This window comes from Pipistrellus hanaki (assembly GCF_964339955.1).
Source record: "Pipistrellus hanaki genome assembly, chromosome: 5".
Taxonomy (NCBI): Eukaryota; Metazoa; Chordata; class Mammalia; order Chiroptera; family Vespertilionidae; genus Pipistrellus; species Pipistrellus hanaki.
Genome location: NC_140507.1, coordinates 1073958 through 1099771, shown reverse-complemented (window position 1 = coordinate 1099771; position 25814 = coordinate 1073958). Strand labels below are relative to the sequence as shown.

The 25814-nt window shown below is 63.9% G+C and overlaps 1 protein-coding gene across 3 annotated transcripts in view; it reads left to right on the top strand.

The window, feature by feature from the left end:
• CARD11 (caspase recruitment domain family member 11) overlaps positions 1-25814 on the top strand; it is a 56126-nt gene that overhangs the window by 1925 nt on the left and 28387 nt on the right. Inside the window, exon 2 of one of the 3 annotated variants that reach the window (XM_084886136.1) lies at positions 24146-24271. The exons of the other annotated variants lie outside the window; for them this stretch is intronic. Within the exon in view, the coding sequence (XP_084742262.1) occupies positions 24265-24271 (7 nt within the window). The 5' untranslated portion in view covers positions 24146-24264. The remainder of the gene's footprint in view (positions 1-24145; positions 24272-25814) is intronic. 3 annotated transcript variants of the gene reach the window in all.

The window sequence follows — 25814 nt, the reverse complement described above, 5'->3', positions numbered from 1 at the left end:
CCTGTGGGGTCCGAGCGCAGTGAGGGTGATGATGAGGAAGGTGGGTGCGGAGCGCCGAGCCTCCTCCGGTGGATTCAGCACCGGCTGCTCTGCCCTGGCGGCTGCTCTGCCCTGGCCGGTGTGGCTCCGTGGCTAGAGCGACAGCCGGCAGGCTGGAGGGTCCCGGGTTCGGTTCCGGCCAAGGGCACACACCTCGGTGGCAGGTTCCCGGGCCCTGGTGGGGTGCACGCAGGAGGCAGCCCATCGATGTCTCTCACATCGTGCTTCTCTGTCTCTCCCACTCTCCCTGAAAACTGACGGGAAAACACCCCGGAGAGGATTTAAAAACCCGAACAGCCTCTGTTCTGCTCGGCCTTGACCCCAGAGCCCTGGGGGGGGCGAGGAAGCCCCCGTGGCCAGCCCCTCCCCCCACGGCCCCCCCCCACGGCTGCCTGCTGAGTTTGCACGACCAGGCCGTGTTTAAAAACAGTCAGACAGGGCCGGGGGGTCCAAGCTCCACCCGGGGGGCTGAGGCCGAGGGGGAGGGGCGGGGACAGCGCTCACGCTGTGGCCGCAGACGGGGTTCGAGGCGCCCCTGCTCCTCGGTGCGCATCCTTGGCCTCGGACAGCTGTGCACCCTCCTCACCGACGGGCATGTCGCCAAAGCCAGGCGTGGGGCCCTTCTCTCAGGCGGCGGTCGGGGTGCAGACAAACGGGGGAGCCACTGGCCTCGGAGCCGCCTGCCCACTGCCTCCAGGAGAGCGTGCCCCCCGCTCGGCGCCTCGCTGAGGGGAGCAGGGCCTGTGCTCCCACCGCCAGCCCGGCACCCGGAGTGAGGGGCCGTGTGGGCCGGGGCGGGCAGGGGCCCCTCCTCACTGTGGCGACGTGCACTGACCCCGATGGCGAGGCCCCGGCCGGAACCCCGGGCAGAGGCGCCGGCGCCAGCCTGCCCGCCCCTGCACGGTGTCCGTCTCCGCGCCGCGCTCACCGCCTGTCCCCGGGGGCCTGTCCCCGGGCGGCCTGTCCCCGGGTGGCCTGTTCCCGGGCGGCCTGTTCCCGGGGGCCTGTTCCCGGGCGGCCTGTCCCCGGGCGGCCTGTCCCCGGGCGGCCTGTTCCCGGGGGCCTGTTCCCGGGCGGCCTGTCCCAGGGCGGCCTGTCCCCGGGCGGCCTGTCCCCGGGCGGCCTGTCCCCGGGCGGCCTGTTCCCGGGGGCCTGTTCCCGGGCGGCCTGTCCCCGGGCGGCCTGTCCCCGGGCGGCCTGTTCCCGGGGGCCTGTTCCCGGGCGGCCTGTTCCCGGGCGGCCTGTCCCCGGGCGGCCTGTCCCAGGGCGGCCTGTCCCCGGGCGGCCTGTTCCCGGGGGCCTGTTCCCGGGCGGCCTGTCCCCGGGCGGCCTGTTCCCGGGGGCCTGTTCCCGGGCGGCCTGTCCCCGGGCGGCCTGTCCCCGGGCGGCCTGTCCCCGGGCGGCCTGTCCCCGGGCGGCCTGTCCCCGGGCGGTCTGTCCCCGGGCGGCCTGTCCCCGGGCGGCCTGTCCCCGGGCGGCCTGTCCCCGGCGCCGGGAGCTTCACCCACGCCCCTGAGGGCCGGCCGGCGGACTCAGCCCTGCGGCAGAAGGGCCGCCGGGAGCACGGGGCGTCTGAAGGAACTGCTCTGCCGGCCGGCGGGCACGGGCGGTGGTTGGTGGAGGGGAGGGTCGGGTGCCTGGCTGGCGTGGGCCATGACCCCCTGTATGAGTGGGAAACAGCAGGGTCGGGGCTGAGGAGGGCTGAGCGCCCCGAGGAGCAGGAGGCCAGGGTGGATCCCGGGGGCACAGGCCGGGGGGGCCGGTCCCGCAGGGGCGTCAGGAGGCAGCCGGTCAGTGACCCCCATCCCCGAGTCTCTCCCGTCCTCTGACCCGTAAAAACGCTTTGTGGCAGGCGGTGCTCCCGTCCCCACTGCCGCCAGGCCTGCCGGCCCCGCCTGAAGGACACGTCCGCTGGCAGCGACCCCGAGGCCAGCGTCCCCGTCAGAGCAGTCGGGGCGCCCGCTGGGGGGGGGGGGGGACCCCGGTCAGAGGAGTGGATGTGCGCCCTGAGCCGCGCACAGCACCCTGGCCTCCGTGTGTCTGTGGGGGCCTCACGCCCCGTCCCGGTCACCCTCCCCCACCTGCCCTGAACCCCACAGGCACGGACCACACACGTGTTCCGTCTCCGCCCGAGCCCCTGCGTGCCGTGTGGCGTCAGTCACTCGGGCCTCCTGTGCCCAGGGCTGCCTGCCGATGGCGCCCGGGGGGCCGTGTGCGGCTCTCGCTGACACGCACGCAGCAGCCCCGGGGCCGCCACCCCCTGTGGCCCCAGGGCACAGCCCCGCGCTGGCACCGGGGTTCGAGAACAGTTATTTCAGGGACCGACCGTGTGTCCGGTGTCGGTGTGGGTGTGACTCCCTGAAGCCTGCTGCAAAGAAACGGCCCAGGCTGTTTTAAACGGGTCCAGGCCCAGGTGGTCCCGGTCCAGTTGGTCCCGGTCCAATTGGTCCTGGTTGGTTAAGGCCTGGTTGGTCCCGGTCCGGTGGTCCTGGTCCGGGTGGCTCAGGGTTCCGTCCGCTGAGTACGCGGCCGCCCTCTCCCCAGCTCCGTCTTCGCTCTCAGAAGCTGCTGGGAGCCAGCTCACCTCCCCGGCGGGGCTGTGGCTGTCCGCGGCTGCGTGTGCCCCTGGGTTTGTCTCCGGAGCAGGATGGAGAGGGCCCTGCCTCCCCCCAGGCCGCTCAGAGGGGGCGTGGGGGTGAGAGCTGCGGGGGGCGGGGAGGGGGAGGAGGACAGCAGACGCAGGGGGCCAGGCTGCCCCCCACCCCCACCCCGTGACTTCCGTGGCCACGCCCTCCTCCTCGGCGGGCGGGCCTTTCCTCTGCCGCCCCCAGGACGCTGGCTCCATCTCCGGTGATGGTGAGGAGGGGTCGCCGTGGTGCCCATCTCCCCGGTGATGGTGAGGAGGGGTTGCCCTGGTGCCCATCTCCCCGGTGATGGTGAGGAGGGGTTGCCGTGGTGCCCGGTGGGTGCACTTCCTAGCAGCCCCGCGGGCAGGGGAGCCCCAGCCTGCGGCTCGGGCCCCTCGCAGCCCCGCCAGCGTCCACGCCCGCGGTGACGCTTCTGCACGAAGCGGGGTCTCCCCTTCGGGCCGCCCCTCGCCCCGATCTCGGGGTTCAGCGGACACTGGGGGGCGGGGAGCAGCAGGCCCCGGCCCGGCTCCCGTTCCTGGTTAGTTTCTGGAGCGGGTGCCCTGGGGTCCGGGGAGCGTTCCAGACTCCACGTTCCTTACGGGGACCGCCCGGGCGTAGGGGACGCCTGCTCCCCGAATGTGGTCCCGCCTGTGTTTTCACCGGAACCCGGGCTCCGCCTGCAGCCCCTGGCCTGAGCCCCGGGGTCCGCGCCCTCGGGGTACGGGGCCCCTCGGGGTAAGGGGCGCCCTCAGGGCTGCAGCCTTGCTCCCTGAGATGCTGCTCCGTGGGTGCGGGCGGGCCTCACTGGCTGGGGGTGCGTGTGGCCCCGGGCTCCTCCCCCCTCTCCTCCCCCCTCTCCCCCCCCCCGGGCTGCACCCGGTCACCAGCCCCGGGGCTGCGTGTGAACAGCACGCACCGAGCTCCCCGGAGCCCCCGCCTGTCTCCGGGGGACGTGCGGTGACAGCAGGTGGGCCTGCGCCTCCTCGGCCCAGACACGGGCCCGGTTCTGTTTCACTTCAAACCCGGGTCCGGGCAGGTCGAGGGCTCCCGACAGAGCGGGTTGCCGTGGTGGGGTGTGGGCTGTTCCCGGGAGAGGGGGCCCCCGAGACCGGCCAGAGGCCCCGAAAGGCTGCCTGAGTCAGCCCGAGCCCGGCACGCCCTCGCTTCCTGTTCGCGGCGCCGTGACTCACGGCAGCAGGTGAGCGTGCCCGCCGCCCACCGGCCTCGGACCCGGACCCGGACCCGGACCCGGACCCGGAGCGGCCCTGCCCCTCCTGCCTGTGGGGGGGACACTGCCCTCCTCCCGAGCCTGAGCCGGCCCCCACCTGCCAGGGCACCCGCTCAGAGGCACACGCGTGGCCCAGGCATGGGCTGCTTGTGGGGGGGGGGGGGGGACCAGGGGGCCTGAAGGTCCCTCCAAACCTAAACCCACCGGAGCCCCTGCCAGGAGCGTGCGCCCCCCTTTGTCCGACCCCGACGTTACCACCCTCACTCCTCAGCCTCTGCCTCACACACGTTCTTGCTGGTTTCAGAGAGGAAGGGGGAGAAACACCGGGTGCGGCGACAGGAAGACACGCTTCAGTGTGGGGCCTCCTGGGGCTTCATGCAACACGTATGTCCAGCAGCTGCTTTTCTGCTCTTCCTTGGGCCTCTTCCCATGTTGGTGTAAACTCTGCCCATCGTTGCTGTTATTATCGTTCTTCTAAACATATTTTTAATTGGTTTTTAGAGAGAGGAAGGGAGAGGGAGAGAGAGAAACATCAGTGATGAGAGAATCACACATCGGCTGCCTCCTGCACGCCCCTCGCTGGGGATGGAGCCCGCTCCCCGGGCCTGTGCCTGACCGGGAATCGAACCCTGACCTCCTGGCTCACAGGTCTACGCTCGGCCCCTGCGCCCCGCGGGCCGGCTGCCCCTGCTGAACCCCGAGGCCTGCGGGCAGCCGCTCCGGGACCAGCCCCGTGTGGGCACTCAGCGTCATCCGTCCCTCCTGCTCCTGCTGGTCCCCCGCCCGCTGTCCGGGGGCGCTGCTCCGGGGGTTCAGTGCCAACAGGGACCTGCCGGGGTGGGCACACGCACAGCTGTCTGTAAGTGTTCCATTCCGTCCACCGATCGACCCTTTGACCGACACACAATGTCCTTCTCTGTGTCTGACAGCAGTTTTACTGAAATCTCGGGCCCCGGCTCCTTTCCTCAGAGCCACGATGTGTTTTCTTTCTTTCCCCCCCTGCCCCCCGCACGGCCATGCCAGCCCCTCCTCACCCTGCCCGTCCCAGCCACGCACCCTTCCTCCGGCAGAGCGGCTCTTCCCTCTGTTTTACTGAGCCACCTGCACTGAGCGTCCGGGGCACTGGGTGTCGGGGGCACTAGGTGTCGGAGGCACTAGGTGTCGGGGTTGGTCCCGGTCCGGTTGGGGGCACTGGGTGTTGGGGGCACTGGGTGTTCGGGGCTTTGGGTGTCGGGGGCACAGAGTGTCGGGAGCGCCGGGTGTCGGGGGCGCCGGGTGTGGGGGGCACCGGGTGTCGGGGGCACTGGGTGTTCGGGGCTTTGGGTGTCGGGGGCACCGGGTGTTCGGGGGCACTGGGTGTCGGGGGCACCAGGTGGGTGTCGGGAGCGCCGGGTGTCGGGGGCATTGGGTGTCGGGGGCACCGGGTGTTGGGGGCACCGGGTGTGGGGGGCGCCGGGTGTCGGGGGCACCGGGTGTCGGGGGCACTGGGTGTTCGGGGCTTTGGGTGTCGGGGGCACCGGGTGTTGGGGGCATTGGGTGTCGGGGGCACTGGGTGTCGGGGGCACCGGGTGTCGGGGGCACTGGGTGTGGGGGGCGCCGGGTGTCGGGGGCACCGGGTGTGGGGGGCGCCGGGTGTCGGGGGCACTGGGTGTCGGGGGCACCGGGTGTTGGGGGCATTGGGTGTCGGGGGCACCGGGTGTCGGGGGCACCGGGTGTCGGGGGCACCAGGTGTCAGGAGCGCCGGGTGTCGGGGGCACCGGGTGTGGGGGGCGCCGGGTGTCGGGGGCGCAGGGTGTCGGGGAGCACTCAGTGTCGGGGAGCACTCAGTGTCGGGGAGGTGACAAGTGGGAGAGACCAGGAGACGGCAGGGAGGGGGCGGCTTGCGGACGGTGTCGGCCGTGCTGGAGCTGCTCGGGTGTTGGTCTGTGGCCTCCCTGTCACTCCCATGCAGATGGCGGGGTTCTTCACGGGCGCCCCCTCTTTTCCTCGTGGCGCTAATGTCTGCCGTCCCGCGGCTCTGAGCTCACCCCCGCCAGCCTGTCGCCGCCCCCCGGGTCCCCGCCGGGGTCCTCCGAGGGTTAGTGGAATCCAGCGGGACGGGAGGCGGCCAGGAAGCAGCCAGGCACCTGGGCGGGTGAGTGACGAGCGGGTTACATATTGGTTACTTATTGGTTGTTTATTGGTTATTTATTGCCGCAGGAGGCAGGAGACTTTGCATGGAAACAGCGGGCGGGGGGGGGGGAGGTCGCCTCTATCCCCCTCACTCCCGGTTACTCCCCACGGCCCCCGGCGCGGGGCCTCCCTGAGGGCCTGCCTCCCGGGCCGCCCCGCTGGCCCGCCTGGTGCTGGGAGGGGTGGGAGGTGAGGAGGCTGAACTGACCCGGATCCGGTCCCAGCCACGCGGCTCAGAACCCGCTCACCTGGGCCTCGGCACCCGGTCTCCTGCGGTCCCTCAGCTGATTGTGAACCTTCCGCACACCCTGGCTGTGGGGCTCAGTGGATAGAGCATCCGCCTGTGGACTGAAGGGTCCCGGGTTTGATTCCCAGTCAGGGCACTGGCCTGGATTGGGCCCCCATCCCCAGGGTGGGGCGTGTAGGAGGCAGCCGATCCATGGTTCTCTCTCATCATGGATGTTTCTCTCTCCCTCTTCCTCTCTCTCTCTTCTTCCCTGAAATCAATAAAATAGGTTTAAAACGGATAAATAAGTGATGCTCTCACTGCGCAGGAGGAGTGAGTCCTCACCCTCTGCAGTTGTCCTCCGGCGTGGGCCTGGGCGTGTGTGCTGCCACGGAGAGTGGCTCCCGCGTGGGCCTGGGCGTGTGTGCTGCCACGGAGAGTGGCTCCCGCGTGGGCCTGGGCGTGTGTGCTGCCATGGAGAGCGGCTCCAGGGCTGGGGCGTGTGTGCTGCCACGGAGAGCCCTCGGCGTGGGCCTGGGCGTGTGTGCTGCCACGGAGAGCCCTCCGGCGTGGGCCTGGGCGTGTGTGCTGCCACGGAGAGCCCTCCGGCGTGGGCCTGGGCGTGTGTGCTGCCATGGAGAGCGGCTCCAGGGCTGGGGCGTGTGTGCTGCCACGGAGAGCCCTCGGCGTGGGCCTGGGCGTGTGTGCTGCCACGGAGAGCCCTCCAGCGTGGGCCTGGGCGTGTGTGCTGCCACGGAGAGCAGCTCCGGCGTGGGCCTGGGCGTGTGTGCTGCCATGGAGAGCGGCTCCAGGGCTGGGGCGTGTGTGCTGCCACGGAGAGCCCTCGGCGTGGGCCTGGGCATGTGTGCTGCCACGGAGAGAGGCTCCGGGCAGCTCAGCCGCGGGCCGCCCTCCCCAGCCTCAGCACCGGGCGTAGCTGCATTTTGGTATTTTGTTTTCATTTCTATTCAAGTCGGAATATTTTCAGTTTTTCCTCCCTGTGTCTTCTGTGATCGATGGGTTACTTAGGACTGCCGTTCAGCTTCCCAGGGTCTGGGGGCTTTCCAGGAGCTTCTAAATTATCGTCTCTCATTTAGTTCCTTGTGTCAGAGGACGTATTTCTTATGATTTTAATCTTTACAAAGCTGTGGAGACCTGTTTTATGGCCCAGCAGAAGGTGCTGGTGAGTGTGTGACGGACTTTCGAAATGCCTCTGTATTCTGCAGCGTCTGCAGGTGTTGGCTGCAGGGTTTTGTAAATAGATGCCCATCGGGTGACGTGGGCATCATGTTGTCCAAACCTTCCACCTCCTTCGTCTTTATTTATTTGTTCCGACAATTACTGAGAGAGGAGTGTTGAAATCTACAACTAGAGCCCTGGCCGGCGGGGTTCCGCTGGTTGGGTGTCGTCCGTGGTCGGGGCACCCTTCCGGGTTGCAGGCTCGATCCCCAGTGGGTGGGAGGGGTGTGCGGGAGGCAGCCGGTGGAGGTTATGATGTTTCTCATAATCAATAAACTATGCTTTTTAAAAAATAATAAATAATTGCAATGAAAAAGAAATCTACAGCTACAATTGTGGGCCTGGCTAATCCCTTTGTTCTATCCACTTGTTTGGTTTCTTTTTGCCGTTACTCTATAATTAAATTCATACGCATTCAGATTGTATGTTGTTATTATTATAATAAAACTAGAGGCCCGGTGCATGGATTTGTGCACCGTGCACCTCACTCAGCCTGGCCTGTGTCCTCTCACAAGGACCCCTTGGGGGATGTCAGGTAGCCAGTTTTGGCCTGATCCAGACAGGAAGGGGCTCGATCCTGTGCACTGAGCATCTGTCCCCTGGTGGTCAGTGTGTGTCATAGCGACCCATCAACCGGTCATTCGGTTGCTTAGGCTTTTATATATATAGATGTCCCTTTTGGCCTCTATCAACTCTCCTTTTCCCCAAGTCTGCTTTTCTAATGTCAATGGCTCCTTTCCTTTCGCCCTGTCCCTGTCCTTATATCTGAAGTGTCTCTTATTAGCAGCATATTGTATAAGCACTTTTGGCCCCCTCTGATCAGTTCTGGCTTTTCGTGGCAGAGGGCAGCCCGTGGGCAGGCACCATCTCAGTCTCTGTTTCCTTTCTGACGGGCCTGCTCTCTGTTCCAGTTCCCTTTCTCGCCTGCCCTTAGGCTGACCAGGGTCTTTGGGTTCCCACTTCCTCTCCACTGGCCGGCCAGCCTCCTGCCTGTTCCCTCCATGTGCGTGTGTGCAGTTGCTCTGTGGCTTCCGAAACGCATCTCTACCTTGATCACAGCCTGCCTTGTGATAAATTGTATGTACTCTGCCATTATATCACATCGCCTCATTTTTACTTTTTTTTTTTTTTTTAATCCTCACCTGAGGATAATTTTCCCATTGATTTTTAGAGAGGGCTGAAGGGAGGGACAGAGACAGAGAGAAGTATTGATGTGAGAGAGACACATGGATCAGTTGCCTCCTGCATGCCCCCAACCAGGGCCAGGAACTGCAACCGAGGTACGTGCCCTTGACCGGAATTGAACCTGGGACTCCTTGGTCCGCAGGCCGACACTCCAACGCTGAGCCACATCGGCCAGGGCCGCCTGGTTTTTACCTGTCACTTCACATACTGCGTAAAGACTTGCCGTGTGCTCTCCCTGAGCCCCCCTCATGCCTCCGGTTACTGCGATCTCTGTTTTACTTCTGAGTGTTTTCCGAACTGTGCAGTGGACAGCACTATTTCTGCCCTCCACTCTCCGTTCTCTTTGAAAGAAACTACGAATGGAAACAGGTTCTATCTGCTCACGCTGCTGCCATGCTGGGCTCTCTCCAGTCCACGCAGGTCTGAGTCTCCAGGCTGAAGAACATTCGTTCATATTCTTCACACTGCAGGTCTGCGGGGGGTGAATTTTTTTCAGCTTTGGGTTTGTCCAAGAAGGAGCCTTTATTTCACCTTATTTTTTAAAGAGATTTCTCTGGATAAAGAATTCCATGTTCGATGCTTTATTCCAGCACTTTAAACATATAGTTCCATCGTCTTCTTCCTTGCACTGCTTTTCGGGAGGAATAAGCAGTGTTTCTTATCACTCATCCATTGCATTGAATGTCTTTTTCCCCCCCTCTGTCTACTTTTAAGATCTCTCTTTATATGTAATGTTCAGCAATTTGGTTACGATATACCTTAGGTGTGTGTGGGGGAGGGCTTATTTGTTTGTTTACTTTGTTTATAATCGATTGAAATTCTTGGACCTGTGGGTTGATATATTTCATCAAATCTGGAAAAGTTTTTAAAGCATTCTCTGCCACAATTTTGCTTCCTCCTCTCCTGGGACTCCAGGTCTACCCACAGTTCAGTGATTCTCTGTTTTGTCCTTTTCCATCCCTCTGTTCCCCTCTGTCTCAGCGGTATTGCTCCTTTTGCCCCGTTTTTAAATTCACACTGTGGCTTGTCTGCCTTTCCTTCTGCAAGGCCCCAATGATGGTTAAGTCCATCTATTGGATTTCTAGTTCATGTGTTCCGATTTTTGGGTCTAGAGTTTCCATTAGCTTCTTTCTTGTTTCCTCTCTTTTTCTCTATTGTGTGAGTGTTTTCTTCAAATCATTGGCATATTTATAATGGCTGTTTTTTAAAGTCTTCGTGTGCAGATCCCAACATTTTCGTAGCTTGTGGGCCTGCTTCTATGGCCTGAGTTTGTTCCTGGTCATGAGCCACCTGTGTTGGTTCATAAGCACCTAGTGAGATGCTGCTGAATTCTGGTTGCTATGGATGCCAAGGGTCTGGATTGTGTTCCCCGTCAGCTGGGATAACTTTTGATCCGGCAAACAGTTCACTTACGTGTCGATAGGCTCGATTCTTTCCCCACTTGTGTTTCGGTGTCGTTGGTGCCTCTGGAGTGGTCCTAATCCTGGAGGGAGAGTCGCCTACCCTGTGGGGGGCTTTCCAGGCCGCTGAGGGGCTCCATGGCTGAGTGCCGACCTGTGGCCCAGGAGGCCACGGTTTGATTCCCGGTCAGGGCACATGCCAGGTTGTGGGCTCCATCCCCAGTGTGGGGCGTGCAGGAGGCAGCAGATGAACGATTTCTCTCAGCCTTTGGTGTTTCTCTCTCTCTCCCTCTCCCTGGCTCTCTGAAACCAATAAAAATATTTTTAAGAAAAAAGAAAACACAGCAAGGAGGTGCGTGACCCTCAGCAGCTGCACCTCTCGCCTGAGCCTCTTCCCGGGACCCAGGCCCGTGCGCTGGGCGGCAGGGGAGCCGCGTTCGGAGCTGCGGCTCCGGGAAGAGGGGGCGGCTCACGCAGGGACACGCGGGGACACGCAGGGTGTGTGCAGAGCCGTGGCCTTTGCACGTGTAAGGGACGCACCCTGGCCACGCCTGGACCTGGGCTCAGTGGGGCGGAGCGCTGGGCGGTGAGGGGCCGGCCCCCGGGGGGAGGAGACCGTCAGGCTTGGCTTCAGCCTCTCGGGGACGCGGACGCCGGAGAGCCCTCCCTCCCGAGAGGCCAGCCTGGGCGCCGGCTCGCTGGGAGCCGATTCAGGGACGATGAAGCTCCGAGTTGAGCGCCTGCTGTATGCCAGGTGCCGGCGTTAGAGTCTTTTAATCACCATGGAAACGCCACCTGCCTGGGTGCGGATCCTATCAGCAGGTGACCGTTTGGAGATTATTTCTTGGAGAAACCGAGGCCGAGGGCGTTGAAGGGCAGTGTGGGTGCTGGGTGCCCCCCGGGTCTCCTGACACCTTGCTCACCTCAGACGGGGTAACTGGCTCCTGGCTTTCTCCTGGCCTTTCTTTCACCTTCTCGGCAGAGACTCGGGCTTCTCCCAGCCCCTCCCTTCTCCCTTCTGCGTGGAGCGTGGCAGCTGCAAGAGAAGTCAGCCCGCCCAGGGACCGGACATTCGACACACACACACACACACACACACACACACACACCCCGCGATTCTCCGCCTGAGGGCGGGGCCCTGCGTGTCCGTCCCGGCCGGCGGCCTCCGCTGCTGGGCTGTGCAGGACGCGGAGGGCGGGGAGAGCCAGCAGGGCAGCGGCCCCGTCCCCAGGCAGGCCTCCCCCGCCCCCTCGCCCGCCCCGAGTCTCCAGGCCGCCGCCCATGGCAACTTCATTAGCGGCAAGCTGCTAATTAAATCTCATATTTATGATCAGAAAATAAAACCGCCGGACCTATTTGAAAAGGGGTTTGATGAGTTCTGGCTGCAGCAGCTGAGTCAGCAGGCAAGGCCCACGCCGTGCAGAACGGGGTTTCAGGGCGAAGCTAAATAAAGCAGCGCCCCAGCAGGCCAGCTCCAGAGTCCTGGGTGGGCCTGGCCCAAGCCGGTGTCCTCCTGCCTCCCCAGGCTCGGAGGGGCTGGGGTTCGGGGCTCGCACACCAACCCCCGTGGCTCTGAGCACCTCCGAGTGAGGCTTTCAAACGTTTCTTCAGGGCCCTGGCCAGTGTGGCTCAGTGGGTAGGGCGCCGGCCTGAGAACAGCAGGGCCCGGGTTCGACTCTGGTCCAGGGCACAGACCTCGGCTACAGGCCGGATCCTGCCCCGGTCAGGATGTTTCTCTCTATCCATCCCACTCTCTCTAAAAACAGAATCCATGGAGACGCACCTCTGTGGAGGGTTAACAGCAGCAAAAGGAAGTCCCTTAGGGGTGCTGGGTCCCCCACTCCCGCCCGGCCGCCGCCCTGGCCAGCGTCGGGCGGGCAGACCTGGTGATGCCACTGCTGCCCAGACCCCCCTACCCGCGCCCCCTGACCCCCGACACACACACACACACACACACACACACACACACACACACACCTGCTGCCCCGTGGCAGACCACCGGTTCTCTGCCGCCCCGGGTCCCTTCTCCCTCCCAGCCTCCCTTCCTGGAAGGCACCAGCGGCTGCTGAGGGCAGAGGTGAAGGGGAGTGCGGCCGCCCACCGCGGCCCAGCTGAGAATAGAGGCGCCGCGTGGGGGCGGCTCCGTGCGCCGCTCCTGCAGCTGCAGTTCGGGGGCCACGGCGGGGAGCGGGGACCCCGAGGAGGCAGAACGTGTGTGAGCCCTGAGCACACCCCACGGCCGGACCCCACCCCAGCCTGCCCCGCCAGGGCCAGGGAGCCGGCTGGTCGGAGGGAATGGGCTGGGGGGGGGGGGGGGGGCGCCCGCTCTGCCGTTTCCCTGGCGCCGCCCACGCCGCCTGCTGATGGCGGGCGTGTTCCTTCCGCCTTCGCCTCCCGGCCATGCGGGGCCTCGCTCTCCCGCAGCCGAGGGACCCGCTCCGGGCGCACGGGGCGCGGGCCTGGAGCCCCATCCTGAGCTCCGTGCGGGCCTTCCTGGCTTTTCCCGGATGTGTCTATCGGTTTCAGAGCGGAAGGAAGCGGGAGACCATCCATGATGAGAGGATCATGGACCGGCTGCCTCCTACACGCCCCACACAAGGGATGGAGCCCACAGCCCGGGCCTGTGTCCTGACCGGGAAGTCAGCGTGACCCCGGGTTCATAGGTCAACGGTCACCACTGAGCCCAGGGGTTTTCCTGACTTTCCTCTGATGGGGACGGTGCCAGGCTGAGGGAAGGAGTGGGTGCCCATGCACCCCTGGGCAGAGGGGACATGGGCACAGCATCTGTGTCTAAAAGCTGGGCCCACCCCCGGGGCCTTGCCCCTGGCACCCGCACCCTGGGCCCTGCCCCCTGGGCCCTGCCCCCTGGCACCCGCCCCCTGGCACCCGCGCTCCTGGGCGCCCTCCTGTCAGCTCCATGGCCCCGGGCCGGCACCCGCCTGTCCCGGGGGCACCAGGGGCCGTGGGACCGGGGAGAGCGGCTGCCCAGGGCAGGGCGCAGAGGGGGGTGGAGAGATGGGGTGGTGGGGGGAACAGGGACGGCTTTTCTGTTTTATTTAGCGCCCACAGGTGCACGGCCGAAAAGGGAAGCTCAGCCAAGCGAGTCACAGCAAAGGGGGGGGTGAGGGCGGGAGGGAGAGGGCGGCTGCCGGGGGTGCGCCTCTGGGCATCCCTGTCCCATCCGCTCAGCCTCCTGGCTGCTCTGAGCCCCACCACCCGCCTTCTGGCTGCTCCGAGCCCCGCCACCTGCCTCCTGGCTACTCCGAGCCCCCGCCCCCCGCCCGGAACTAGCGGGCACGTCCCCGGAGGCCGGCTCCGAGGGGTGACAGCGGGGCCTCACATTCCCACGCCCCGGGGAGGGGCACCGACACCCCAGAGCACACCGCTCCCCAAGGGGAGAGGTAGGGAAACTGGCTCTCGAACCACACGCGGCTCTTTGGCCCCTGAGGGTGGCCCTTCCACAAAGCACCGCAGCCTGGGGGAGTCTATGTAGAAGAAGTGGCGTTAGGAGAAGTTTAAGTGTAAAAAATGTGGCTCTCCGAAGAAACGTCCATCGTTTACTGTTGGTGTTTGGCTCTGTGGACGGATGAGTTTGCCGACTGCCGCCCGAGGCCGTCAGTGCGAAGAGGGCAGGAGGCTCCTCCTCGCTTCCTCCCGACCCGCCCGCCTGGAGCCAGCTGTCCTGCTGCGTCCTCGCGTCCCACACAGCCGTGCGACACCCCGCCGAGTCCGACCTTCGCGGGAGAGGCACTGGCACCTCCAGGCTCAGAGGCCACCCCAGCTCCCGCCCGAAGCCGTGGGAGCGGTGGGTGCCAGTGAGACGATGCCCGTAATGCCCCAGGGCGGGGGCGGGCCGGGGAAGGGGGCGGGGCGGTCTGAGCGGGAGACTCCAGCTCCTCTCGCCGGCCTTCGGGACTTGGTCCGGCCACGGGCTGGTGGGAGCCTCTCCGTTCACCGAGCGAGATGAGATGACGGGACAACAGGGCTCACCTCCGAGGGAAGGAAGGTGCGCACAGGAGGCAGTGCTGGGAGGAGGGAGCCAGCACAGCCATCGGAACGCCATCCCTTACACACACGCAGCCTGTCTGTCCAGGAGTCTTCCGGCCACAGGGCTCCCTGCCTCCAGGACCTAAATGACAGGACAGACAGACGGACAGAGATGCCCCCAGGTGGGGAGTTTCTGACCGCAGGGCGGCCATCGTGACAGTCTCCTGTAATGCGTTTGGTGGAGGGTCTCCTGTAAACGCGTTTGGTGGAGGGTCTCTCTCTCCTGTAATGCGTTTGGTGGAGGGTCTCCTGTAACGCGTTTGGTGGAGGGTCTCTCTCTCCTGTAATGCGTTTGGTGGAGGGTCTCCTGTAATGCGTTTGGTGGAGGGTCTCCTGTAATGCGTTTGGTGGAGGGTCTCTCTCTCCTGTAATGCGTTTGGTGGAGGGTCTCTTGTAACGCGTTTGGTGGAGGGTCTCTCTCTCCTGTAATGCGTTTGGTGGAGGGTCTCCTGTAATGCGTTTGGTGGAGGGTCTCCTGTAACGCGTTTGGTGGAGGGTCTCTCTCTCCTGTAATGCGTTTGGTGGAGGGTCTCCTGTAATGCGTTTGGTGGAGGGTCTCCTGTAATGCGTTTGGTGGAGGGTCTCCTGTAAACGCGTTTGGTGGAGGGTCTCCTGTAAACGCGTTTGGTGGAGGGTCTCTCTCTCCTGTAAACGCGTTTGGTGGAGGGTCTCTCTCTCCTGTAAACGCGTTTGGTGGAGGGTCTCTCTCTCCTGTAATGCGTTTGGTGGAGGGTCTCCTGTAAACGCGTTTGGTGGAGGCAATTACCGGGACGCCCGGGCAGAGGCCTCCATGGAGTTTGCCGTTGGCTGTGGCCGGGCGGGACCGGGTGACAGTGACTGGTGCCAGCCGTGGGCGCGGCCACAGCCCAGGATGTAGGTCTGCCCGTCCGGTGCACAGACAGCAGGGGGCTCGGGGGGCATGGCAGCCGAGGCCACAGCAGCAGAGTGGAGCCAGGCACGTTCTTCCCGGAGAGGAGCCTCGCCTTGGTGCCTTCATGCCAAGGTTTTGGGGGTTCACTCTGATTTGAGTGCAGCTCCTGGGACGCTTCTGCTACAGCCCCTCTTTCAGGGGGACGATGGCACTTCACGCCAACAAGCATAGCACATTTAACCCCTTGAGGGCAGGCGCTCCATGTTCCTTGTGTGGGGGTGCCCTGCACACGGGACCCCAGCCCCCCAACTCTCCACACGGACAGCGGAGGGCTCTTCAGAGACGGCCCATCTTAACGAGGCAGCGGTCACCGGCCCTCAGAGCACCTCCTCCGCCCTCTGCTGCCTGGAGACCTGCCCAGGGACCGAGGCCCGAGAGTCCAGCTCTCACCTGAGTCCTCGGAGGAAGAGGAGGAGCCCGGGACCTGTAAACCCGGCCACGCTTCCGGCCCCGGCGCTTCGCTGACCTGAGCAGCCCGTGCGGGTGGACCCCCGAGCCTGCTGCCTCCTCGGCTCCTGCTGCTGCTCCACTGCCTCCCGCGGCACCTGTCACCGTGGACCATCACCTGTTACCCTGCGGGTTGATTGAAATCATCAGCAGAGCTGTCTGCAGACACATGGATGGATGATGGATGGATGATGGATGGATAGATAATGGATGATAGATGGATGGATAGATGGATGGATAGATAATGGATGATGGATAAATAATGGATGATGATGGATGAATGGATGGATGGATGGAAGGAAGGATGGATAATGAATGATGGATGGATGGACAGATGATGGGTGGATGGATGATGGATGGTTAAAGGGAATGGATGATGGCTGGCTGGATGGATGGATGGATGGATGAATGAATGGTTAAATGTGATTGATGATGAATCGATGGATGGATGGATGAATTATTAAGTGGGATGGATGATGGATGATGAATGATGAATGATGGATGGATGGATGGATGGATGGATGAATGATGGATAGATGGATAATGGATGGATGGATGGTTAAATGGGATAAATGATGGATGAATGGGTAAATGGGTAAATGGGACAGATGATGAATAGATAGATGGATGAATTGTTAAATGGGATGGATGATGGATGATGGATGGATGGTTAAATGGAATGGATGCTGGCTGGCTAGATGGATGGATGGATGAGTGTTTAAATGAAAAATGGATGATGGGTGATGGATGGATGGATGATGGATGGATAATGGATGGATGGATGGTTAAATAGAATAGATGATGGATGATGGATGGATGGATTGATGATGGATAGATGGGTGGATGGATGGATGGATGGATGAGTAGAGTTCCCAGTCTCCTGCTTTACGTCTGCCGTGATGTATCCTTACCACCAGACTTTCAAATGTTGCCCCGCCAAACGTCCAGAGGCCTTGGGCCTGTCTTGTCTGCCACTTGACGTGGTCTGTCCCGTGGGACCAGTGCCAGCCCAGTGAGAAGATCGAGGGAAGGTTTAGTGGGAGTGCGTTTCCACAGAACCTTCCAGTTCTCGTCCTTGGCTGCTCTCTGGGGAGGCTCTACTTTGAGGACGCCGGTGACCTTTTCTGAGAAATGCGAGGGAGGGAACCACAGCGGCGTGGAGACACGGAACGGCCACGGATGGAGGCGGGACGAGGTCCGCAGAGCGCCAGCAGGCGCCGGCGTATTTCCTGATGACCGAGGACAGTGAGGCGGGCGTGGGATGCTTTTATTATGAAACCGGTGGTCCTCAGAGTATCCCGTTCAGCAAACATTTTTACTGAATCCCCCCACGAGCTGAGTAGCGTGGCTGCACCCCGTTTGGAGACTGGCGTGATGAAGGCACAGGGGACCGTGGGCTCTCGGAGTTTCTCCAGCCCAAACGGCGAACCGACCCGACCCGCGGCAGGAGGAGGAAGAGGTGCTGATGAGCGGTGCTCCAGGGGCATGGATGGAGCAGGGTTGTCTTTGAAAGCACAGAGAGTCCTGAATTGGAGGAACCTGGTGCTCTCGGTGACTTCACGGTTCCCGTGGCGAACGGGCATTTGTGGGCCAGGCTGCCGAGGCGCCCGCAGGAGAGGACGCTGTTCCTGGTGGCGGAGGCCAGAGGGCTTCGCGCAGCCGCCGCGGCGGGTGCTGCCCACGCTGGGTGGGAGGGGGGAGTGGCCGAGTGTGCAGCCATGCCCCGGAGACCTTGGGGGCTGTCCTGTCCATCCTGTGTGCGCGGCTCCGGAATAGAAACGCAGCGACGCTCGGAGCCACTGTGATGGAGGGATGCTCCTTCCGGGCCGTGGGAGCCTGGCTCTGCGAATGTGCTCCTCAGAAGCTTCCCTGTGGCAGGAAGTGAGAGCCGCGGGGAGCGGGAGGGCATCCCTCAGAAGGGCTCAGCCTTGGCGCAGGGCGAGGCCACTGAGGAGCGAGGGCGCAGGGCCCGGGGCGGGGAGTGGGGAGGGGGCCGTGCCCTTGCTCAGTAAGTGGGACCTCCTCCCTCCCCCCTGAGACCCGGCTCCTCCTGGGCCTCCTCTCCCCTGGCACCCGCATTCCACAGCGACTGTGGCCCTGGCAGGGCACGGAGAGCAGTGGCTGGAGCACGTCAGGAGCTCACCTGGTGCCTGGGGGGAGGGTGGGGGTGGGCAGTGTCCGGCTGATGAGCGGGCATGCCCGGATGTTGGTGCGAAGCATGGCGGTAACCGGGTGTCTGGGAGCGTCGGGAAGACCGAGGGCTGAGGGAGAAGAGGCTGGGCCTGGGAATCAGGTCAGCTCCGGACTGGAGGCCGCGCCGAGGGAGCAGGCGAGATGAATGGCCGGCCAGGCACCGCCGTGCAGCAACGGCCGGGCAGACAAAGGTGGTGTCATCTCGTCACCGTGTCCTGGCGCACGGCCGCCCGGGAGACGACCCCTCGTGGCTGTCGCCCGTGGCGCCCATCCATGGCGGTGCTTTGTCTTATCGATCGCCTGCTCGCTCGGTGTTGTATCTGGAAAGAGGAACACAAGCGATGCACAGCCAGCACTCAGCGTCTACCTGGGACCGCGATGGGGCTCTCAGATGTCGTAGATCTTACTTGTCACAGGGGTCTGTGAGGATCGCTTTCCTGCCCGCAAGCCATAGACTCAAAATCAGAATTCCATGCACACGAGGGATTTATTCTTCTACCAGAGGCCCAGTGCACGAAATTCGTGCAGGGGGGCGTGTCCCTCAGCCCAGTCTGCACCCGCTCCAATCTGGGACCCCTCGAGGAATGTCTGACGGGCAGTTGGACATCCCTCTCACAATCCAGGACTGCTGGCTCCCAACTGCTCACCTGCCTGCCTTCCTGAGTGCCCCTAACCGCTTCTGCCTGCCAGCCTGACCACCCCTAACCACTCCCCTACCAGCCTGATTGATGCCTAACTGTTCCCCTGCCAGCCTGTTTTCACCCAACTGCCCTCCCCTACCAGCCTAGCCACCCCTAACTGCCCTTCCTTGCAGGCCTGGTCCCTCCCAACTGAACTTCCCTGCTGGCCATCTTGTGGCGGCCATCTTTGACCACATGGGGCAGCCATCTTGAATGTTGGAGTGATGGTCAATTTGCATATTACTCTTTTATTAGATAGGATGGACCAAGGGCTCAAAGCTTATCTTGGGCCCAGCGTCCCTGCAGCACCAGGCAGCGCACTTCGAGGGCAGCCTCTGTCTCCGTGCTCACAGGGCAGCTGCTGTGCGTTAGGGCATTGTGTCCGCGTCCCGGGAGGGAGACAGGCCCAAGGCGCCCTCCCCATGACTCACCTGAAACTTCCCCTCACCTCACAGAGGCCAGGACTGTGCCGCCCGGCCACCCCTAGCTGCAAGGGAGGCGAGAAACGCCATGTCTCAGATGGGCCCAGAGACACTCCGCAAAACTGGGCCCCTCCGCAGAGTAAGAGAACATGGGTTCAGGCCGGCAGCTGGCAGGAGGGCCTGCCACCCGCTGTGAATCTAAAATGATAATTGCTGCTTTCAAAACATGTGCGGGTGAAGCACCACTGATTGCTTCACAGGGTAATTGTGGGAAATGGTATCATCTTAATGTTTCAGTTGAATGAGCCGAGACAGACAGAGGTGAGGGCATTCTTGGGGATGCCGGGAGGAAGCCTGGGGGGGGGGGGGGGGGCGCCTTTGAGCTGCTGCTCTGAGTGTCCCTTTTGTCGCCACGAGGGGCGGGGACACGAGGAAGGCGGGACTCGGGGTCTTTTCCCAGAGCTTCCTCCCGGGGCTGTGACCGCGGCCGGCCAGGACCGGCCGGAGGGCTGCTGTGTCCCGTGTCCGCGGTCCTCACACGTGCTAGATGGTTCTTTTAAATAATACCCACCCCTCCCTACCTTTTCTTTTTCTTTTTCTTTTTTTTTTTTTTGCCAGAACTCCTTTCAGTTAAGCGGAGGCTGCGTTGGGATAATTAAACCCTCCATCTCCAGCCGCCCACTCCAGTTGCCCAGGCGAATCAATTAGCCAGAGACCGTGTGTCTCCCTGCCCGCCGGGCGTCTGGCCCCGCGGGCGTCCAAGGACAAGTGCGGAGAGCAGAGGCGGGTCCCGCGGGCGGCTCCCTCCCGGGGCCTGGCTCTCGGCAGGCGCCAAGTCAGAGCAGCCTCATTGCACCCGGGTTTGACATCTATTTACCCGCCCGACAGACAGATGTGGGGTGCCTGCTGCGACCCAGGCCCCTGGCGGGGGGCGCCCAGGACGAACGTGGGCGGGTGGCCGAGCCCTCTGAGCCCGTCTCCCCTCTAAGGGGGAAGCACCTCGAAGGGCGGTTGTGTCAACGGAGATGACCCTCAGGGTGTCTGCCTACAGCCACCGGCACCGCGTCCTGGCAGCTGCTGGAGGATGTGCTCCCGCAGAGCGGGGAGAGGACAGGAAGGAAGCGGCCACGGAGCCCAGGAAGCGAGGGCTCTGGCGGGGTGAGGGGCGGGGCCTGAGCTGCCCGCCTCCTGCACGCTGCCTGTGACGGCGCTGCTCCCTCAGGCCCCGAGACCGGGAGTCGGGAGGGCGGGGCTGCGGGGCCTCACCCAGGGCTCACTCCGACCCTCCCTCCTCGTGACGTGGGCGCCTGAACCCCACCCCGCCACACTCCTGCGAAGGGGTGAGGGGCGTCGGTGAAGTGCCCTGCACACACTCCTGCATCCTGAGGGGCGACTGTGCGACAGGCATTGCACAGGGCGGGCGTGGGGAGTGTGCAGGGAAGGGAGGGGGCTGTGTGGCCCGCCAGCCTGTCATGCAGGGTCCGTATTGCCAACCGTTGCTGTATGTCGTGTTTTTTTTTTGTTTGTTTGTTTTTTGTGGGTTTTTTTTAATTTTCCAGAGTGATGTGTATGTCGTGTTTTATTGATATTTTTGCCAAGGTCATGCAGGCCAAGCAGGCTTGCTCCGGCTGCTCGATGGTTAGGGCGCCGGCCTGCACACTGAAGGGTCGCCGGTTTGACTCCCGGTCAGAGGCATGTACTTGGGTTGTAGGTGCCATCCCCAGCCCTGGTCCCGGTGGGTGTGGGAGGCGACCAATCGCTGTGTCTCTCTCACACCAATGTTTCTCTCTCTCTCCCTCCCTTCCACTCTCTCCAAAGATCAATGTGCATGTGGGGGGAAAGGGGTAAAAGGTTAAGTAGCTTGTCCTGTAAACCATCATTTCGCAGCCTGGCCAGCAGCAGCCCCAGTCCCGGCCCCCAAAGGCACCAAGTCTGACTCTCCTCCATCATCGCTTCCTCCGCACCCACCTCCATGTTTCTGGGCAGCAGGTGTGCCTTCCACGTGTCGCCGGGTCTGCTCTGTCATTCCTGTTGGGTGCGCGCGGTGGGTGCGGACTCCGCTCTCCTCGGGAACCCGCTGTGTGTCCCCCTCCGCCCCCTCCCCGAGCATGTGGTCACGGTGCTGTGTGCCACATTTGGTGACGAGGTAAACACTGTTCACATTGAGGCCTGTAATTGTGTTTCCTTTCTTGCCTTATTTTCTCCTGGAGTTCTTCTTCTTTTTTTTCTTTTTTTTTAATATATTTTATTGAGTTTTTACAGAGAGGAAGAGAGATAGCTAGAAACGTTGATGAGAGAGAAACATCGACCAGCTGCCTCTTGCATACCCCCCACCTGGAATGTGCCCACAACCAAGGTACATGCCTTTGACCGGAATCGAACCCGGGACTTTTCAGTCTGCAGACCGACGCTCTATCACTGAGCCAAACCGGCTTCGGCTATTTTCTCCTGGAGTTCTATTGCCTCTCTTTTTCTCTTTAGTTGCTGAGGTTTGGGGTTTTAATGTACCTGTCCTTAATTTTTTCCATCTGACTGTCAGACCAGTCCTACATTATCAAATACTAGAGGCCCGGTGCACGAATTTCGTGCACTGGGGGCGGGGGGTGGGGGGAGGTCCCTCGGCCCAGCCTGCGCCCTCTTGCAGTCCGGGAGCCCTCAGGGGAGGTCCGACTGATGACCTAGGCCCACTCCCCATGGGACCGGGCCCAAGCCGGCAGTCGGACATCCTTAGTGCTCCACGGAGGAGGGAGAAGCTCCCACCACGGCCACTGCACTCACTAGCTGTGAGCCCGGCTTCCAGCGTCTGCCCTCTGATGGACAGTGCACGTCATAGCAGCTGGTCGGTCCACCTTAGGTCGATTTGCATATTAGCCTTTTATTATGCAGGCTATGAGATGACCATTCAGTGCGTTCTCATCGGCCCTCAATGGCCCAGCCGCAATCCTGGCCGCTCCTTTTTATGGCATCCCTCTCCTCCCAGAACCTTCCTCCACGCTTCAGCCCGTCACACTCTGTTTCCTGGGCTCCGTGCCTTCCTGTTTGTTCGACCCCTCGTGCTGCTGGAGCAAGTCCTCAAGCAGCTTCCCGGGACAGGGGACGGGAAATAAATGTCCAGTCGCTGCCTTTCCGAAGTTTCCACCCATCGGTGTGCGGGCGGGTTTACAAGCCCAGACGTGACGGTGTTTTCCATCGGGAACGCGAAGGCGCTGCCTTGCTGTCGCCCAGCTTCCTTCCCGAGCCGCTATTCTGGCCGGAGGCCTCCCACACTCCCGGCCCTCCGGGTGCCCGCTTGTCCTCGGACCGTTCGCGGCCGCTGCTCGCTGGGCCTGCCCGCTCAGCGAGGGTCCGCGAGGCTCCTCCTCCTGGCTGGTGCTCCGTCTCCTCCCTTCGGAAGACTCGGAGTCTGGCATGTGGAGGGTCCTGGGATATTCTTTCTTCGATCATTCCATCCCTTCGTTTATAGGATTTCCTCCACAAAAGACGCACAGGAAGGAAATACAACCTCTGTCGTCTCTTCCTCGGATTTCTGCTAAGTGGGCCTCCGCCCTCCTTCTCCTCTTCCTTCTCTTAATTTTTTACTGACTTTTTAGGGAGATTGCTTCAACTTTATCTTCCAAATCTCCTGTTAATTACAACCGTGCGCCACCTGGTTTGAATTGTCGAGAACCCGCTCTTTGTTCCTGTTCGTGGCGTTGTTTTATGGCCGCGGTGTCCCCTCTCGTCTCTCTCGGATTCTCCCGGTCGGGTCCAGTTTTCTGAAGCGTCGCCTTGTTCCGCGCTCTCTGCTCCCCGCTCCCTCCTCCTGGAGCCTCGCCCTCCGGGCGGGGGGGGGGGGGGGGGGTGGTCCTCCAGGGGCGGCCAGGCCTGTGGACGGCCTGCTTGTCGGCTAGCGGGAGCCGTGGGGATGGATGAGCCCCACAGCGGCCGACTCCCACGCCAGTAACTCCCGCGCCATCCATTCCTCTCCGAGAGGCAGTAGCTCTCTCTCACCCCGGCCAGCATCTGCCGTCTCCGAACGTGGCTTTACTTCTGCTTCAGGCCCGTGTGCTGGAGCCACAGCTCAGGGCGCTGCGGGACGGACACGGTTAGAGACGTGTAAAAGGCGGCTTTAAAGAAAGGCAGTCCGGGCCCCGGGAGCGGTGACGAGGAGGCAGGAGCGTGGCCAGAGCCTGGGCTCCTCCCCACCGGCCTCCCTCGCGGGGGGCCCTCGCTGTCCCCAGGGCGCCCCCCTCGGAGCCGTGCGCTGACCCGCTCGCTCAGCCGAGGGCCTGGAGCGCGGCCCGTGCCCGTCAGCGTCGGGTGACGTGTCAGCTGCGACGGTTAAACACTGCGGGTCCGGCTCTCGGGAGGCGCAGCCTGTCCGTCTCCCGACCTCGGGTTCCTGGGGTGGGCCAGCTCTGAGGGCAGAGGGCGGGGGCAGCCTCGCTCCTGCTGCCCAGTGCCTTGGTTTCCCAGCCTGTGCTGACAGGCCCGGGGTGGCACCAGCTCAGCCGCCCTGCGCTCCATCCCACATCCCTCCTGCTTCCCTTTGCCTGCGGGCGGCCTCTCCCCTTGGCGGGGCACTCGGCCCGGAGCCCACAGCGCCCCCCGCCCTCCCCGCGGCGCCCCCCCCCTCCCCGTGGTGCCCCCGGCCCTCCCCCCTGCGCCCCCGGCCCTCCCCCCGCGCCCCCGGCCCTCCCCCCGCGCCCCCGGCCCTCCCCCCTGCGCCCCCAGCCCTCCCCGCGGCACCCCCGGCCCTCCCTGTGGTGCCGCAGCGGGCGGGCGGCCGCTCCTGTCCCGGCCGCTCCTGTCCCGGCCGCTCCTGTCCCGGCCGCTCCTGTCCCGGCCGCCGAACAGGGAGGCCTCGGGGATGCCAAGGAGACGCGCCCTCCCGAGAAGCGTGTCCCCGTGACAGGGCGGGGGCGCGGCCAGTGAGGGCTCCTGCGATCGGGCTGCCCCCCCGCGAGCCAGCTGTCAGCTCCCGGAGGGCTGGCGTCGCCTCACTTAGTCCTTCCGCCCAAGTCCGCGGTTCCTGACGAGACGGGTGCCCCAGACCATCCCTCCCAGCGAGCACCGCCCAGGGCGCTCCGTTCCCTTCCCGAGGAGACTGGTCCCTCCCGTCAGCAGCCTGTCCGGGAGGTGCCTGTCCGCCGGCCGCGGCGCCACAGCTGCAGGCCCAGCTCAGAGGAGGGCGGCCCTGGGCTGCCCGTGGCCCGAGGTCTCCCCGCGGCCGGCCCGGGAGAGACGCGCTGCTCGGTGGGTGCCGCTGTGGCCCCGAATGGCCCCGGCTCTGCCTCCAGCCCGCCCAGCCCGCTTCTCCCTTCCAGGGCCCGGCCGCCGCCCCCCGTCCCGGAGGAGCCCGGCTCGGGCAGGGACCAGCCGGGGCCGCGCGGAGTGACGCTCAGGCCTCGTCCCGGGAGGGAGCGGCCGTCCCAGCACCTGCCACATGCCAGGTACGACCCCGCCTCTCCTCACTGAGCACGGACAGCGGACATGGAGGCGGCTGGGAGTGAGGGCGGGGGGCGGGCCCGCAGAGGGGGGGGCGGCTCTGAAGCCAGCAGCTCCCCGGACGCTCGGAGAGGCGGGCAGGGACACAGCCAGGCGGAGGCCGGGGGACGGGCGGGCGGGCCACACGGGGCCTCGGGGTCAAGGAGGAGACTTGACCTTCACAGAGACAGCAGCAGGGAGCCCTGTGGCCGGTGTCAGGAAGTGAGGGCGGAGGTGGGACTGGGAAGAGGTGAGCACGGGGCCCTCCCCAGGGGCCTGCCCGGGAGCCTGGAACTTCTCTTCCCGCTGTCGACACCAAGACCAGCGTGGCCAGGGTCGGACCCAAGACCACGCCAGGCCCCGGTCAGACCGGCCGGCGTCGGGTTGGAGTTGCCACCAGCCCTGGTTAAGAGTCAGGGGAGGCCCTGCCAGCGTGGCTCCGTGGCTGAGCGTCGACCTGCGAACCAGGAGGTCAGGGTTCCATTCCCGGTCGGGACACAGGCCCGGGTTGCCGGCTCCATCCCCAGTGGGGGCGGCACGTGGAGGCGGCACGTTTATGCGGCAGGAGCCACCACCCCCCCCCCCCAGCAGCCCCGGGGCCCGGGCGGGACGCAGGGCGGCTGGTGAAGACCCTGCGGGCCGTTCCTAACGGGCAGACTCTTCACTTTAATCGCTCTGTCTGTCTGTCTGCCGCTGCTCAGAACAGCCAACAGCCAAGGCCAGGCCCACAGCTCCGTTAACGGGAGGTCACGGGCGTCGACAGCAGGGACCGGACACCGCGTGGGGGGAGCAGAGCCACGCGTGGCCGGGCTCCGGGCCGGGCGCTGGATCAGAGACACAGAGACGGCCCCACCGCGTCTCACGGACACTCGGGCGGCCATGCGGCGTCACCGTGTCGCCTCCCGGCCCCTCCCCGCTCCGCCCGCTGGGGCGGCCCAGCTCTGACCGCCCCGGCGTCCAGGGGCCGGCCTCCGGCTCAGCCCCGCCCGCTCCCCGCGCGGAAGCCCAGGTGGAGGTGCAGCCGGCGCGTGGGTGGGTCCTCCGCGGACAGCCCTGCCGGCTGGGGCCTGGGCCGGGGGTCCATTTGACACAGACGAGACCGCAGGGTGGTGGCCGCTGAGAGGGTGTGAGGAGGCGGCAGCACTGGGTATCGGGGTGCCCACCGCCCTAGACTCGGCTTCCCATTCATCTCCACCACCTGCCCCCCTTCAGATGCCCAGGCCCAGGGCCCGGGAGCTGAGGTGCCCCTCCCAGCCTGGGCACATGGGCACAAATGGGAAGCTCTGGGAGCCCCAGTGTGGAGGGGTTTTGGGGGTGTCATTCCACGGGCTTGGCTGATTAAGCCATTCTCCGTGGAGGACTCTTCTCCCTCTTTTTTTTTTTTTTTTTTTTTTAATATATTTTATTGATTTTCTAGAGAGAGGAAGAGAGAGGGATAGTTAGAAACATCAATGAGAGAGAATCATCGATCAGCTGCCTCTTTACTGGGGATGTGCCCGCAACCAAGGT